Source organism: Plectropomus leopardus, chromosome 13 (genome assembly GCF_008729295.1).
Source record: "Plectropomus leopardus isolate mb chromosome 13, YSFRI_Pleo_2.0, whole genome shotgun sequence".
NCBI lineage: Eukaryota > Metazoa > Chordata > Actinopteri > Perciformes > Serranidae > Plectropomus > Plectropomus leopardus.
Window position 1 is genome coordinate 24132919 of NC_056475.1, and position 15010 is coordinate 24147928.

At 37.9% G+C, this 15010-nt stretch overlaps 1 protein-coding gene across 1 annotated transcript; it reads right to left on the reverse strand.

Moving 5' to 3' along the window:
- Nucleotides 1-2701: 2701 nt before the first annotated feature.
- On the reverse strand, nucleotides 2702-7786 carry grk1b (G protein-coupled receptor kinase 1 b). Its single transcript, XM_042499403.1, has 7 exons — nucleotides 7088-7786; nucleotides 4810-4937; nucleotides 4352-4509; nucleotides 3702-3785; nucleotides 3448-3572; nucleotides 3121-3322; nucleotides 2702-2985 (listed from the first exon to the last, which is right to left on the reverse strand). The coding sequence occupies exons 1-7, from the start codon at nucleotides 7784-7786 to the stop codon at nucleotides 2702-2704; spliced, it is 1680 nt and encodes a 559-aa protein (XP_042355337.1).
- Nucleotides 7787-15010: the final 7224 nt, after the last annotated feature.

Here is a 15010-nt window from a genome sequence, read left to right on the forward strand (position 1 = left end):
CCATTCTAACTCATAAGGGGGTGCGTATCGACACTGAATCTTTGAGTGGTACAGAGTTCTGCTCACCACACAGCAAGTTCGCTCTGCCGCTGCTGCATGGGTGGATTATGAGACAATGGGCACCTGGGCATAGATATGCAGAGGGCCAGACCACCTCTATTACTAGGAGCATTGTTGTTTTTCTGCAGATCTTTGAAGAGGCGTTGGGTCTTTTTGAAATAATTTTGTGTCTTTTATGGTTGTTTTATGTCTCTCTGTAGTCGTTTTGTGTCTCTGTGTGGTAAGTTAGTGTCTTTTTTGGTCATTTTGTCTCTGGTAATTTTGCCTTTTTAGTTGTTTTATCTCTCTTTGTGGTTGATTTGTGTTTCTTGTAGTTTTGTGTGTCTTTGGGCTCGTTTTGTATTATTTTGTAATTTTGTGTCTTTTTGATGTTTTATGTCTCATATTTAGTATTTTTTTCTCTGAGGAGATTTTTTTTTGTCTTTTTTGTCCGTGTCAGTGGTCGTTTTGCTGTTTTGTAGTTATTTTATGTCTCGTTGCGGCTCTTTGCAGTCTTTGCGTCTCTTTGTAGTTGTTTTGTGTCTCTTTGTGGTATTTTGGGGCTTTTTGCCAGTTTTGCACATCTTTGGGGTTATTTTGCGTTCCTTATAGTCATTATGTGTCTCTTTAAGGTAATTTTGGGGAGATGTTTTGCCTCTTGTCTCTTTGTAGTTCCCTTGCAGCTCTTTGCAGTCTTTTTGTGTCTCTTTGTAGTCATTTAATCTCTCTTAAGGCATTTTGTGTCCTTTTGTGTTGTTTGTTGTTTGTTGTTTTGTGTCTCTTTATGGTTGTTTGTGTGTCCATGAGGTATAATTTTATGCATTATTTCAGTCGGGAAATTTCTTTGTCTTTTTTGGCTGTTTTGTGTCTCTTTGTGGTTGTTTTGTGTTCTTCATAGTTATTTGTCTCTTTGATGTCATTTTGTGTCTTTTTGACTGTGTCTTTGGTTTTTTCACCCCTTTTATAGTTATTTTGTGTTGCTTTGCAGTCATTTAAGGCTAGCTAGTCAGTACTTGTCAAAAACAGGCAGTAGATCCTAAAAAAGGTGTCATATTTACATATCTGTCATGTAGGATAACGTTTTAATCCCACCAAAGTTCCCCTAATTACTATCCAGCAACATATAAAACTGAAGAATTGTCTGCATGGTATTTAGGAAGATCTTGACATGACAAAATTCGTGGCAGCCTTTTAGAGTAAGCTCTATTTGCATAGCATTTTTTAAAGTAATACACTTAAGGTAGAACTGGGCGATGTGGAGAAAATTAAATGTCACAATACTTTTGACCAAATACCTCATTATCAATATTGTGACGATACTGTAGGGTCTATTGGTACTTTCACAAAATATTTACACAATGACATTTTTCATAAATAATCATCAGTAATGTGGAAATAATGACTAAGTGCATGAGGGCAAATGATAGAGAAGCTAAAACAGTCTGGTAAGCTCAGGAGATTACACCATTTTACTGGAATGCAACCATTAAAACCAGGAAAGACAACACTTACGATATTACAATATCCAAAATCTAAAAAAAAATACCTAGTGTCATATCACTATATTGATATAATATGAATATATTGTCCATGATACATGGACACATGATATAAAATCTTTTCTGTCTTATACTGGAGGTTTAATTAGTTGAACAGCCGCTTTTGCTGTTTTTATGTGCTAGATTCAGTGTTACCGTCTGTTTCATTTTTAACTGCATAATTCCCACTCCAAAGAGTCCTCATACTTAAATGATGCCATAGGTTGTTTGTCTGACTGTTTTGTTTTGAATGATCTTTGAAAGTAAAAAGTTTTGGGATTTTTTATGTTTGTTTGTTTTTCATTAAAATATTATTAATTATTATTATTATGGTTCACTATTTCAACTAGAAAATTACCTCTCCTTGAACAGTTTATTTTATTAATGGGAGTTAATTGAAAGTTGGATGGAGGGCTGGAACCGATGGACAGTCCACTATCACTGTCTTACCCTGGATTACACTGATCAAAGTAAACTTCAACGAATCTGAAAAAACGATTATTAATAGGCCTAAAAGGGGACAATCTGTGACATGGCTTGATGTGCAGTAAAGCCATGGGAAGGAGACTCAACTCATGTTTCTGCTTTGCAAGACTTTATTGATTGCTCCTCTATCTAAAATGTTTGCAGTAATAATAACTAAAATATTATTTGTCATATAATAAATAAATAAGATTAATTATATTGTGTCACAATGTCAACACATTGGCTTCTTTTGGTCCACATAATTTATGTTACATAAACATTGCATATTGTTTCTATACAAAATAAGTTATTTAATTTATAATTAGGCTACTAAACAAAAATATTGTCATGTGGTAATATTACACCATTCATTATTAGTGTAACCATATTTACATTCTTTTATTAAATGATATTTCAAATATGTGAAGTTTCACCATGCTGCCTTTTTGACGTTAACACTAGAAACAATATGTATATAAATATATAAGTACATCATGATATTCCTTAATATGGAATTACACAGATAATATACATTCATTACAACATTAAAAGAATATTATACAAATAATAGATAATACAGATTAGATTATGTGGCACCGAATAAGTACATACTGAATCTAAATGAGTTTAATGTCAAAAAATATACCATCTGCTGCAATTCAAAGCAGCACACATCCTCCACCTTTGGCTTCAACGTAGTTTGGGTCGAGGTCATTGGGCAGCTTGCCATTCTCTCCCCAGACATTCATCTCACCGAACACACCTGTCTCGATTAACTCCTCCTGCCAGGGGATTGGGACGTTGCCAGAAGCAAAATCATGGTAGAACTCAGTGTCCTTGTTATCCAGGACCACACCTTTGATTGTGCTGAAGGCGCCCACATCGTCGATATCTTTGGCGTAGACCATTGTAGGACTCGGTACAAATGGTGGAGGCAGCATACCTATAGATGGAACACAGAGGACATACAGAAATTAAATTATGGCATTTGGCAGCTACCTATTATTTTTGTATCTTCACACTCTCTTGTGCTGATCACATTTTGAGTTTGTCACCTTAGTTTGTAGACGTCACCTACCTGCTTCCAGACGGCCCCAGTTAATCTCTTTGAAGAAGGGCTGATTCTTGAGCTCATCGCAATAACCATCTTTGAACCCAAGGCGTTTCTCTGGGTCTTTGTTCATCAGGCCTTCACAGATGGCCTTGCAGTCTTTGCTGAAAGCTGGTGTATATGACACAGGATCGTTCAGGATTCTGCGAGCTACCTCATCATTCTCAACCTGCAGAAAAACAACGTTTGTATTACTTAGCAACAGAGAGTTGGCACTGGACAAGAGCACACAAGTGAACTGAGGCTTCTTTTTGCATACAAAAGCCACCTCACGTGTCTACATATGTTCAGTACCTTCTCTCCTCGTACTCTAAAGGGACCTTTGGCAGCAATCATCTCATAGAGAGTGACTCCCAGTGTGAAATAGTCCACTGTGTAGTCATACATCTTCTTTTGTAGCAGCTCTGGAGCCATGAAACCTATACACAACATTTCCTACTGCTTAGATAAACACGGTCTACATGGTGGTACAGATTTTTTTTTTTTTGCAGTATAATTAACCTTTATAATATTAACGTAATTTTTACGTATTGGATTTTTTCACCTACCCGGAGTTCCTGCATATCCAGTAGTTTTGTCTTGTCCTGGTGGAAGTTCAACAGCCAGACCCAAATCTGACAACCGGACGTGTCCTAAATGAAAAGGCTTTGATTACAATGGTATATGACTACTAAACAGATAAGTAACTATAATGCACAGCTGATATTCACTCCAAACTAACAGTAAAAGAATGGCTAATCTATGGTTGATAACGCATGTCTGACTGCACTTAGTGTAGTAATCTTGGAGTTCATTCATGGCAATTAAAGTATGTCAACTGTGAGTGCTATTTAAAACTAAAAAACAACTGCAGATATGTTTTCTGATCATTTGTATTTATTTATTCTATTCTATATTTTTCTGTACAGTGATAATGACTGTGATTTGTCTAGTTGTTATGTAGGTTGATACATGTTTTCATCCAATTCCCTGAGCTAAACCTGCATTGGAGCATGTTTAGTGGTAAACATAGACTCTAGTTAACCTCGAGCCTAACATTTTGACTCAGGCCAGTTAGCCACTAAACCCACCAGTCCTGCTTTGTAATATTGGCCCTGAGAGACAGAGTCAATCAGTGTATTCAAAGGCCTTATTCAGATGGCTGAAGGTGGATAGGTATTTGCGGCTCTATAGACACTAAACAGAGGATATGGCTCACCTGCATCATCCAGAAGTACGTTCTCTGGTTTCAGGTCTCTGTAGACAATCCTGTGCTGGTGAAGATGCTCCAACCCACAGATGACCTGGGCTGTGTAGAAACATGCTCTTGGCTCATTAAAGCCAGGATTCTTTTCATCCACATTATACATATGAAACCTGTGAAAGAGGATGGGATGTTATGTTATGAAGCTTATGAAATCAAGAAAAGAGAGGAGAACCCACACAAGTGTAATTTAGTTATTCTCTGAGTTAAAGTACGATGCACCTGAGGGCCTAGGTGTATGTCAGCTGTGGGGTTTGTCTACTTTAGGCTTATTAGTAGAGATGAGAACAGTGAAACACTGTTGATGAGTACAGAAACCAGCATGTAACTTGTATTTTAAAGGCACAGCACTGAGATCTATCAGTGTGTGTGTGTGTGTTTGTAAAGCTGTATTGAGTATTTATAAAGAGCACCTGAGGTCTCCGCCATTCATGATGGTCATAACTAGGCAGAGGTCAGTCTTGGTCTGGAAGGCGTAGGCCAGCGACACAATGAAACGGCTGTGAACTTTTGCAAGGATGCGCTTCTCCACAATTGCTCCCTAAACACAAATCAAACATCAAAACATGATTAATCTAACAAAGCAAAAGCACAATGTCAACTATTAAAAACAATTAACTGATCAGACATTGACTGAGGACTCTTATCCTTTTGACTTGTCAAACACAAGTCCTTGGTTTTCAGTTAGGTGTAATAGACCTGTGGCCCCAGATGTAGCTCTTTTTTTTTCACATGAGACATAGTGACATGTTTCAGTGGGAAAAGCACAGGTGCAACTAATAACAGTCATTGTGGTTGTGTTCAGGTTACGTGTTCGATGTTTAGATTTACAGTTCTCTGGACCTGGTATTTTGAATGCTGGCTCTCTAGCATTGTTAAGGGGGGCCCCTAGGAAGCGCGCTGAGTTTTGAAGCCAATTTTAGTAGTGGCCAAACAGTGGAATTCCTGGTCTGTCAAATGACACCATTGAGCCCAAAAAGACTTTTTTGATAGACTTAGCCTACATTGTAAAAGTTACATATGTATATGAGTGAATACATTTCTTTAAATCACAACCTCCATGAAATGATGTATTTCACTATCGGTATTTCATTAATTTGGTCCGATAACATTTGGAAAATTTAGAAGAGCTGCACAATTAAATTACTAGATCCTCAATCAGGTTAGCAGAATACTAAACCAGAAGTTAGCTTCTCTGTTGTGAAAGTGTTTAGTGTGCCTGCTCTATGGACCTAATGATGCAGAAGATCTGAAAATGTTTTAACCTGGGAAGTTGAACTTTTTTGGCTTTATGTGCCACTGAGTAACTTTTATAAAAATGAACGGGGCCCTGCCTCAACCACTGTGTCCAGTTCTTTACATACTTCGATGTGCGTAGGCTACGCAAGGGTTGGCAAACCATAATGAGCCCCCAGTGCGCAGGTTAGTTTGAAAACTTGCAGACTTGATTTTCCACAACCCGAGAAAACCACTGCTGGTGAGATGTAAATGATTCATCACTAATATTTTGGTTACACCTGGGCTTTTCTATATGTCAAAATGTCTCTTCTTTTTATAAATAGCTTTTGTATGTCTTATCATTGCACCTAAATGGAAAAAAGCCATCATTATTGTTAGTTACATGATTAATTACATCAAACTATGTGCAAAGATACTGTAAACATACATGCAGCATTTCTAATATGAAGACCTTTTGGTATAGTTAAGTTATGCTGAATGACAGCCAGCGAATATTGTGAATACTGTGTTTAGAGATGTTCAGATACCATTTTGTCCTTTTCAGAACTGAGTTCAATACTTGAACTTAAGTATTGGCTGATGCAGAGTTCCAATACGATATCATTGCGTTAAACAAAAAATAACCACTGTACTAACCCTGTATGGATGTGAAATCATTGCTATCTTTGGGTGAGTGTAAAACTGCTGACATATTTTTAACAGCTAACACTACTCTACTTATCAGAAGATTGATTCTTGTTCACTGTTCTTAAACAGTAGTTGCCAATGGATGCACATTTTAACTCTGTGTAGGCTGCTGATTTAGAGCTGCAAAAAATAATGAACTTGCAGGAAAACTGCTTTTTTATGCAGGTGTAAAACTGTATTAAAGTTCATTAATGAATTACAGGGTGTCAGATTAGTGTATAGACTGTACTTACTGACACTTGTTACAACATTTTAAGCAGTATCGGAGGCATTTCTAGTACTGGTATTGTATTGGAAGAACTCTCATAGTGTTCATACATAATAATGTATAATGATATACATTCTACATCTTCATATAATCTAATACTGTACATCCTGTGGCTGTGGCACGTTTATGTTCTGCTTTTGGTAATGCCCACCAAGCCTAACCAGTCTCTGTAACTCAATAACAAGAGAGCAGCCTTGTTGTCACAGTGCTGCTCTAACAGCAAGCGACAAAATGAAAAGTTCATTATCCACTGATGCTTTTAGAAGCAGTGGGCTTCAGTGTAGTGAGCTGCTTTGTGAGGTCTTTAAGATTAGAGTCACAAGCCTCTTTGCATTGAGCTGTTGTGAAAACTAAACCTCTGCACTCACTGGTTTATACACTCACAAGCTGTTCTCTCTCATTCTTTGCTGCAGTGCATGTCACTCTGTGTTGTGACTCTCTGATTTACACTATGAATGGCTGTTAGTGTGACATTGAATGTCATATCAGTGCTTTACCTCGTAGCCTTTGCGTTTCTTCAGCCTCTTTTTATCCAGCTTCTTGTTGGCGTACATTTTGCCCGTTGCCTTAGACTGACAGGCAAACACTTCCCCAAAACCTCCTTTACCCAGGACCCTAAAGTCCATGAACCACTCCTCATCAAAGGGCTGGCTCTCCAGCCATTTGAACTGAACAAAACGCAGGAAGTACATGCTGTTCTTGAAGCCATCTTTGGCGTTCTTCTCCAGGTGTTTGAGCAACTGCTGCTCGCTCTCTTTAAACAGGTCGCCACGCACGTTCTTGAAGTCTTCAACCACCCGAGTGACTGCCTTCTCCTCCAGGAAGCTGCAAAAATTCTTTGAAGCTGACTTATAGTACTTATTGACAATTCTCTGGGCCTTTTGTGCTCTCTCCTTCTCTTGGCTTATGTTGTAGTCTTCAATATCTTTCCACAGCTCTCCAGCATTTTTATGGGTTGCGTCACTTTCTAGAAACTGTTGGAAGAGGCGCTTACCAATGGGTTGTTTGATACACATGCTGTCAAAGGTTGTGTCAATAGATGTTTTCATGTGTTCACAATCTCTGATGTGTGGGAGCTTCAGCCTGGCGCGCATCTTCTTGTCACGCATGGAGGCTGCTGCAGCTCCATCCACACTTCCACGGGCTGAAACATAGGCAGAGTTTGCCACCACCGTCTCCAAACCACCGATATCCATGGTTGTACCTTTATTTGGCACACAAAACACCATTATGAAAGTTAATGAGAGTGCTGAAAAATGTCTACTGAACAGTTTAGTGTGTAGGATTTAGTGCCATCTAGTGTTGAGGTTGCAGAACTGAAACTTTTCCTGTGCACCAAGCGTGTAGAACCACGGTGGTCAACGCAAAAACACAAAAACACAAAAGGCCCAATCTAGAGCGAGTGTCTGGGTTGTCCGTTCTTGGACTATAAAAACAACATAGCGGACTCTGTGGGAGGCAAATATGCACATTTTAGGATAGTGAAGGAATGACCTGTCCTTCTGTCCCGGTAATTGGCTAGTATCGTTGACTTTGTTGGTTGGATTGGCTAGGTTTTCCAAGAGGAGTGAGACTGGCTAATTTTAAGGCAACAATGTCAGAGTAAGCCAATCAGAGACAGAGTAATGCAGAGTATCGCCATCCTAGGAAACATAAATTCACCTGTGGATGAGGACCTGCTCCGTAAGTAGATATAAACGGCTCATTCTAAGTTAATGAAAACACAACTATTTATATTTTCAGGTGATTATAAACTAATGAAAACATAGTTATGGATATATTATGTACCATTTGTGCCCTAAATCCTATGCACTGGACATTTAATGATCCTTTTAAAATCATGATGACATCCGGGTGGAGACTGTGATGACAGCAGTCTTGACATATTTAATACAAAAAAGGGATGGATTTTTATTAAATCTGCTTTCATGTTTTTTTTTTATTAATGTTACTACTGTCATCAATCATCAATGCGGAGTGCATTTAATATTACTTTTTCAGTATACTGATTTCTCGAGGGTCTGCTTTATATTGGATGTGGAGAGGGAATAATTTCGGGATATTGTGCTGCCCCCTGCTGTTTTGAAGACAAAAGTCACTGAAGATGACTTTTTATATCAGAAGCTGCAGACAGGGCAGGAAATTAAAAGCTTGCGTGCGCTTGCTTGTGCACACAATCACGCAACGCAAGGGATTTGTGGAACTGTGATTAAAAAAAAGCTTTAGCTCACGCTGTAGTCTTTTCTCATCCTCAGTGTGGTTCCTTTCTGTCTTGTCTATTCTGCAGATTACTCTCCTGATGCCCTGCATTGCATTGCAACATCAGGAAGGCAATTTCATAATATATATAACATACCAATGAAATGTTTATCCCTGTCTGCTTTGTCTTCTAGTTCACTGTTTGGGGGATTTTTTGCATATCTTGCATTAGATTTCTTCCTGTGTTATTGAACATCGGTTTAAAAAGACAGTTTAAGAATGGAGTTTTTTCTTGTTGACGCTGAGAAACTAAAACATTTATTAAGGATCCTGCATGCATTAGATTATTCAAAAGATTACACCTGCAGTTATACATTATTTTATCTATGCGGTCACAGAACTGTATGCTGGGCCTTTCATGTGCCCTGCAACCTGTAGAAAAATACATCTCCCTGCATTTAAATGGGACAGGAAATGTAAAGTGCATCACTGAACTGCTGTGTTAAGTCTTTCTGAGTGTATATTTCATGTGCATGAGGTGCTCCGCATTGACCTGGTACATTTAGTACCGAAAGTGATACTCTTGGCTGCAAAGGTGATTTCCTGGCTTTACATAATCCAATTAACACTGACTGTTAGGACCAGAGATTTACAACATAGATAATTGGCCGCCTTGTTAATTATCTTATGCTTTTAGACTCGTTTCTTTATGTGTTGAAAAAGGTGGAACTCTTTGTGGAATTAGGATCTTATGACGGATAAGACGTTTACTGTGTTGCTAATTTTACACTCTTTATGTACTTGTGGGTACTACAGCAATGCATCATATTCTATAAGATTAGCACATGTTTGTAGCATTGCTGTCCTGTAAAAAACACATATAGCAGTTTTCACACATGCATTTTTCAGCTCGTCCAAGGAAGTTTTAAATATAGATATTTTTTAATAACCAGGATAATTTACTCAACACATAACTTTTGCTTTATCTTAAACATCCAAAGTCACCAAATCTGGAGATGCATGGTATGGTTTTCACTAGACGGGAAGGGTGTGAATAGTTGTAATCTGAGAAGTAACTAAAGCTATCAGACACTTGCCATTCAGGAAAAAGTGCAATATATACCTGTGAGAAGCTGTTGAGAGGAAGTATCAAGTTGTTAAAATAGAAATAATCAAAATGAGTAGAAGTACCTTGAATTTATACTTAGGTACAGTAAATATGTGAGTAAATGTATTTCCATTCCAACACTGGTTAGAATCTAGAAAACAGGAAATTTTGCACAAATTCAGTTGATATTAGGGTTTATTTTTTAATTTTAAATTATGCAATAGTATTGATCAAGTAAAGAATCAGAAAATCTTTATACTATATACAGAATTCATACAGCAGCAGTTTATAGATGTAGATGCACTCACCGCACTTTCTTGCTGTAGATGGGAATCAATTGAGGAGTTGAGTACAGTAAATAAAATTCACCATCCAACATCCAGCGTATATTTTCCTCTCCTTTTGTTCTTCCATTAACCGGAACAAATAGAAATGCTCTCAGTCTTTGACCCTTCGCTCCTCGCCCTCGTTGCTACACTGTAGTGTGTGGCAAAGGTTGGGGCATCAGGTGGAGGTTTACTCTGCACCTGAAATCCTACTTGGTTGTTCATTAGCTGGTGAGGATTACACCCTGACATTATTGGAGGGAGCAATTCTGTAGAAGCTATTAGTGTAACTCAGCGGGAGTGATTACTGATGAGGTGCTCACTCAGTGGGCATCTTTACATTGTTCAACATGGAATTCATGCTCAGGTTCAAGGGTTTCAGGAGAACATAAACTTTGACCATATTCTTGATTGATAATTGTGCTATTATCCTTGTCGTATGTTTTGAATCATACCAGTGACAAATAATGAAGGCTGACATTCAAAGCAAAGTAAAATCACCACAATTTTGACTTGATTTTGCCACACAATCTGCTGACTGACAGTCTGACTCAGACGCAGACTGCAGACGGCAGATTGAAAGTGGATTGTCTCCTGTTAGTGTCAAGGAGCACAACACTGCTGAAAATCTGTACTCTGTGAACAACAGGATATAATCTTTGAACTACTCTATGTCTATGTAGGCTTCCATGCACAAGAGTTCATATCAAGTGTAGATTCTGCATATGAATCCAGATCTTTTAGGAGTACATGCACGAGTAGGTGAGAAAGAAAGGATGTGGGTACGTTTCAGGTAAGAGGATTTAGTGGATGCTTGACGAAACAGAGAAGAGGGATTAAGATCATGAAGCCAAAGAGAACAGACACGTCAAACAGCAGATAAACTACATCAGAGCCCCTGTTTGAGGTGAAATAATTGGTCATTCATGATTACAGGCACAAAGCTATGTAGCTGCTGGAAATAAGCCATTTAGTTATGAGAGGAAACAGGCAGGAAATGCAGTGAATACAGTGAGTGCAGGCAGCTGTGCTGTCACACTGTGGTTTGCATAAGCAGATCAACACATATTGACCCAGCATCTAGTTTTACATTGCATATTGCATGCATATTGCAAATTGCATATTTGGCTTCAAAATCTAAATACATGTAGGATAAAAAGACTTGTGACTGTACTTTACTGCATGCATAAGACAGGAAGTGGGTTTACTTTTTCTGTTCTGCATCAACCACAATGTTGGCAATGAGTGTTGAAACATCTGCTGATCTGACATGTCTGTAACCTGAGGACTTAACATGTTTTAAATTTTGCATGCAAGGTCAGAATTTTGTGTTTAAATGTGAATTTAGCAATTCAGCTTGGTTCTTTGCATTAAAGGAGCAGTGTGTAGGATTTAGTAGCATGTAGTGGTGAGGATTGAAGATTGCAACCATTTCTCCTATGTGCCAATTGTGAACTATTGGCTAGAATTCCTTCAGTCTTCATTGTTAAGGAGGTTTTTACTGGGAGACAAATTATCTGCAGGGGTGTCTTTCTCTCCAAAACAAACAGACCAAGTGAGTAAAACAGGTAAAAAGATAGAATAAAGCAGTTTCATGTTAAAAGGTCTGTGTTTTTATAATGCTCTCATCGTGGAGGGGGAGTTAAGTACTGTGGTTGATGTGAATACATCAATGGCCAGTGAGTCAGTGTTTCGTTTGTCTGTTCTAGGCCAGTGGCATGTCCACACTTTTGTTTTTACTGGGTTGGCACAAGAAGGGCACAAACATATGCAGGGGTGGCATGAAGTACGAGCGCTGCTGCAGGCACACACCTCGGCATAGCTTTGATTAGCCATTTTTGTGTCCACCACCCATACCTACTTTAATTTATAACATTACAGTGTCTTACATTCCTGTTAATAGTTTAGTTATGAAGATAAATCGATCTACTAATCACAACACAACAGCATTTTTGTTGTAAAAAGTAGAAATTTCATTCTTTTGTTCTGCATTTTCAATTATATAGAGAAAGGTTAAAGAAGATCAGACTCAGGTGTTGATAAATGTACGTATTCAGCCTCACAAGAGCATTAGGTCTAGGAATTTTATTAAAATTATTCATTTTTTTGCCATGTAGAGGCTGCTAGACATGTTATAGTTCATGATCTGACCTACATCCACAACCTGTGACTGCTTCAAAGTCAGAGGCTGTCAGGAAAGCTTGGATTTAGCCATACAGGAATGCATGACACTTTATGCAAATGAAGGCAAAATATTTGGAGAGAAAAACTGGTTGAATGAAAGTAAGATGGCACAATACAAATAGTGGCTTCAAAAGACAAAACCTTTGGCCCAAAACATAAGATGGAGCTCTATTTAGGCCTGTTTAAACCCACTTCCTCTCCTGTGCATCACAGTGGTGCTGTTAAAAGACCCTGAGCTCAAATCCTATTTAAAAAGGAGTAGAGGTGAAACCGCTTCTAAGTTCATGTCTAATCCAGCTCAGTCACAAAGAACAAAACCACCCAACCAGACAAGGAGTTCCACCGTGGGGTCATAGACACAGACATCTGCAAAAATCCAACCTCTTAACCTTTCATCTGTCAAGCCAAAGGTGAGAGCACAGAAATAGCATGCCTTTAATCACCTGAAAAGACAAGACAAGTATCAAATATCATCTGGGTTTAATTAATACAGTGGAAAGTAAACATCCCATTACATTTGAGCACATATTGGAGTAGTTAAAATACCTGTGATCCTCAGGCAGCTGAGCTGTAAGTGCTCCTCAGCTGATTAAATAGAGATGCGGTTATAAACAGAGCAAGAATTCAGTGTTCTCCCTCAGACAATAATCTCTAATTGAGAGTGACGGTGCTGCCCTGGTGACCCAGTATTTACTCACTTCACTTTATACAAATCTCATTTATTTTTTTCATTGTTTGGTCTTGTTTTGTTTATTCCAAAATACTGAGTATTACTATTATTATCATATTACTAATTATTAATGGTGTTTGGAGACGCTCAAAGCGATCTTGTGTGGCGTGACTGATTAGAGTAGCAGCCTAATTTTCTTTGAACATGAAAAATAAACCCTCACACGGATCTACTGATCCCAGCCATACACTGTGTATCTATGGTCCCAACTCTGTACAAGTGGGCACGTTGTGCTAATTATGGTCGCCCATTCCTTCGCGTGTTACTTTCCATTGGCTGAAAAGACGGGCGTCACGCTGAGGTACTAGTCTCCTACATGAGACGTTTAAGGAACGGTTAGAGAGTAAGTCAAAAAGAAATCTGCCATTTCCATCGCTACGTCCCATGTAAATGATTTAATTTATTCTTTATATAAATTGTATTGAAATTAATTAAATATGAAATACAAAAATATGTGTACATATTTATAAAAGCCTGTGTTCTCTCGCATTTTCCACCAAATAGCAGTTTTTGCTCAATTTTGAATGTCACTTGAACTTGCAGTGGTTGTTTCAAAGAAGTGAAACCGTTTCTGACAAAAAGTGCTTTAATGTGGAAACGATTAATAGCAAAGGGGAAACGACATTGCAGGAAAAACAGCAGTCATTTGTCAACGTAACTTTCCCTCTCTTGTCCAAAACTGAGAGGAAACTTGTTGTTGCTGTGATAAAATAGGTTAAAGTGGTGTTAAGTAGTAATATTTGATACTCTGACTCTATAGGTATGTTCTGTGAATCACAAAATGTAGAATCCTTGTTTTTCCATCAGCCTGTGCATCAAAATTTGCTGACCTGATTCATTTATTTATTTTTCCCTGCAAATGCTTAGGGACTGCTTGTTATTTATCAGAGGAGATGGGGTGGTACAAAATGGGAAGGCACTTCGAATATTTTTTTGATCACTGGGGAGGGAGTTTGTTTTTTTGTTTTGGCTTAAGGGAGGGACATCAACCTTTGAATGGTTGTATTTTGTATTTATTTGAAATATCCTCAGAACACACAGAACTGCAAATGGGTATAAAATGTATGCTTTCTGTAAAAGTCTCCAAAATCACATCATATATCATAGCTAGAAACCATGAAATATGGTAATTTGTGGTAAAGGGAGAGTCATGCATTTTCCCTTAGTCACATGGAGAGGTTCAATAAAAAAATAGCTCCGGAGAGGTCATGATATTAAAAAGCAAAACAACGACATCACACCACAGTCAGTCTGCTACTCTGTTAAATAAAGTAGGCCACAGTCCATAGTTGAAATTTAAAGGAAAATGTATTTCAATAAACAAATAATCCATCAAAACATAGGAAATGTAATAAACCACAATAACAATATAATGAAAATTTAAAAATTAGAAAATATATATTTAACATTAATGTATTCATCGCCACATTATTTTTATTTTTTATTGTGTTAATCACCAGCAGACATCCCCATCTTTAAGAGGCTGTGCCAGGATGAGTGTAAATCTAGAGAGATGATACTGGTATCATACAAAAGTAAAAGACTTAAGGAATCCAGTTGTACTGTGCCATGCTACTTTTTCAGGGGGGATAAATAACCCTCCAGATTTAGGCTAAATTTTGGTAATGGAAAAACAGCATAGTAATTTCACAGGGGTCCCTTGACTTCTGACCTCAAGATATCTGAATGAAAGTTGGTTCCATTGGTACCCATGAGTCTCCCGTATACAGACATGACCACTTTATTCTGGTCGCATGCAGGTTTTTGCCGTCTGATTCCTAATAGAATATCTGTCTTTATCTATATGGGCTTCATAACGGTTTTGTTATGCAAAATAATGGAATTGAAAACATAATTAAAAATGAAATCATCT

Bases quoted from the DNA above. Each gene is read 5' to 3' on its own strand.
- grk1b (XM_042499403.1), bottom strand. From the start codon at position 7,786: ATGGATATCGGTGGTTTGGAGACGGTGGTGGCAAACTCTGCCTATGTT. The intron at 3,786-4,351 runs GTGAGCCATATC...CTTTTCATTTAG, and splicing joins CGTACTTCTGGATGATGCAG to GACACGTCCGGTTGTCAGAT. The intron at 3,573-3,701 runs GTAGGTGAAAAA...TGTTGTGTATAG, and splicing joins TGGATATGCAGGAACTCCGG to GTTTCATGGCTCCAGAGCTG.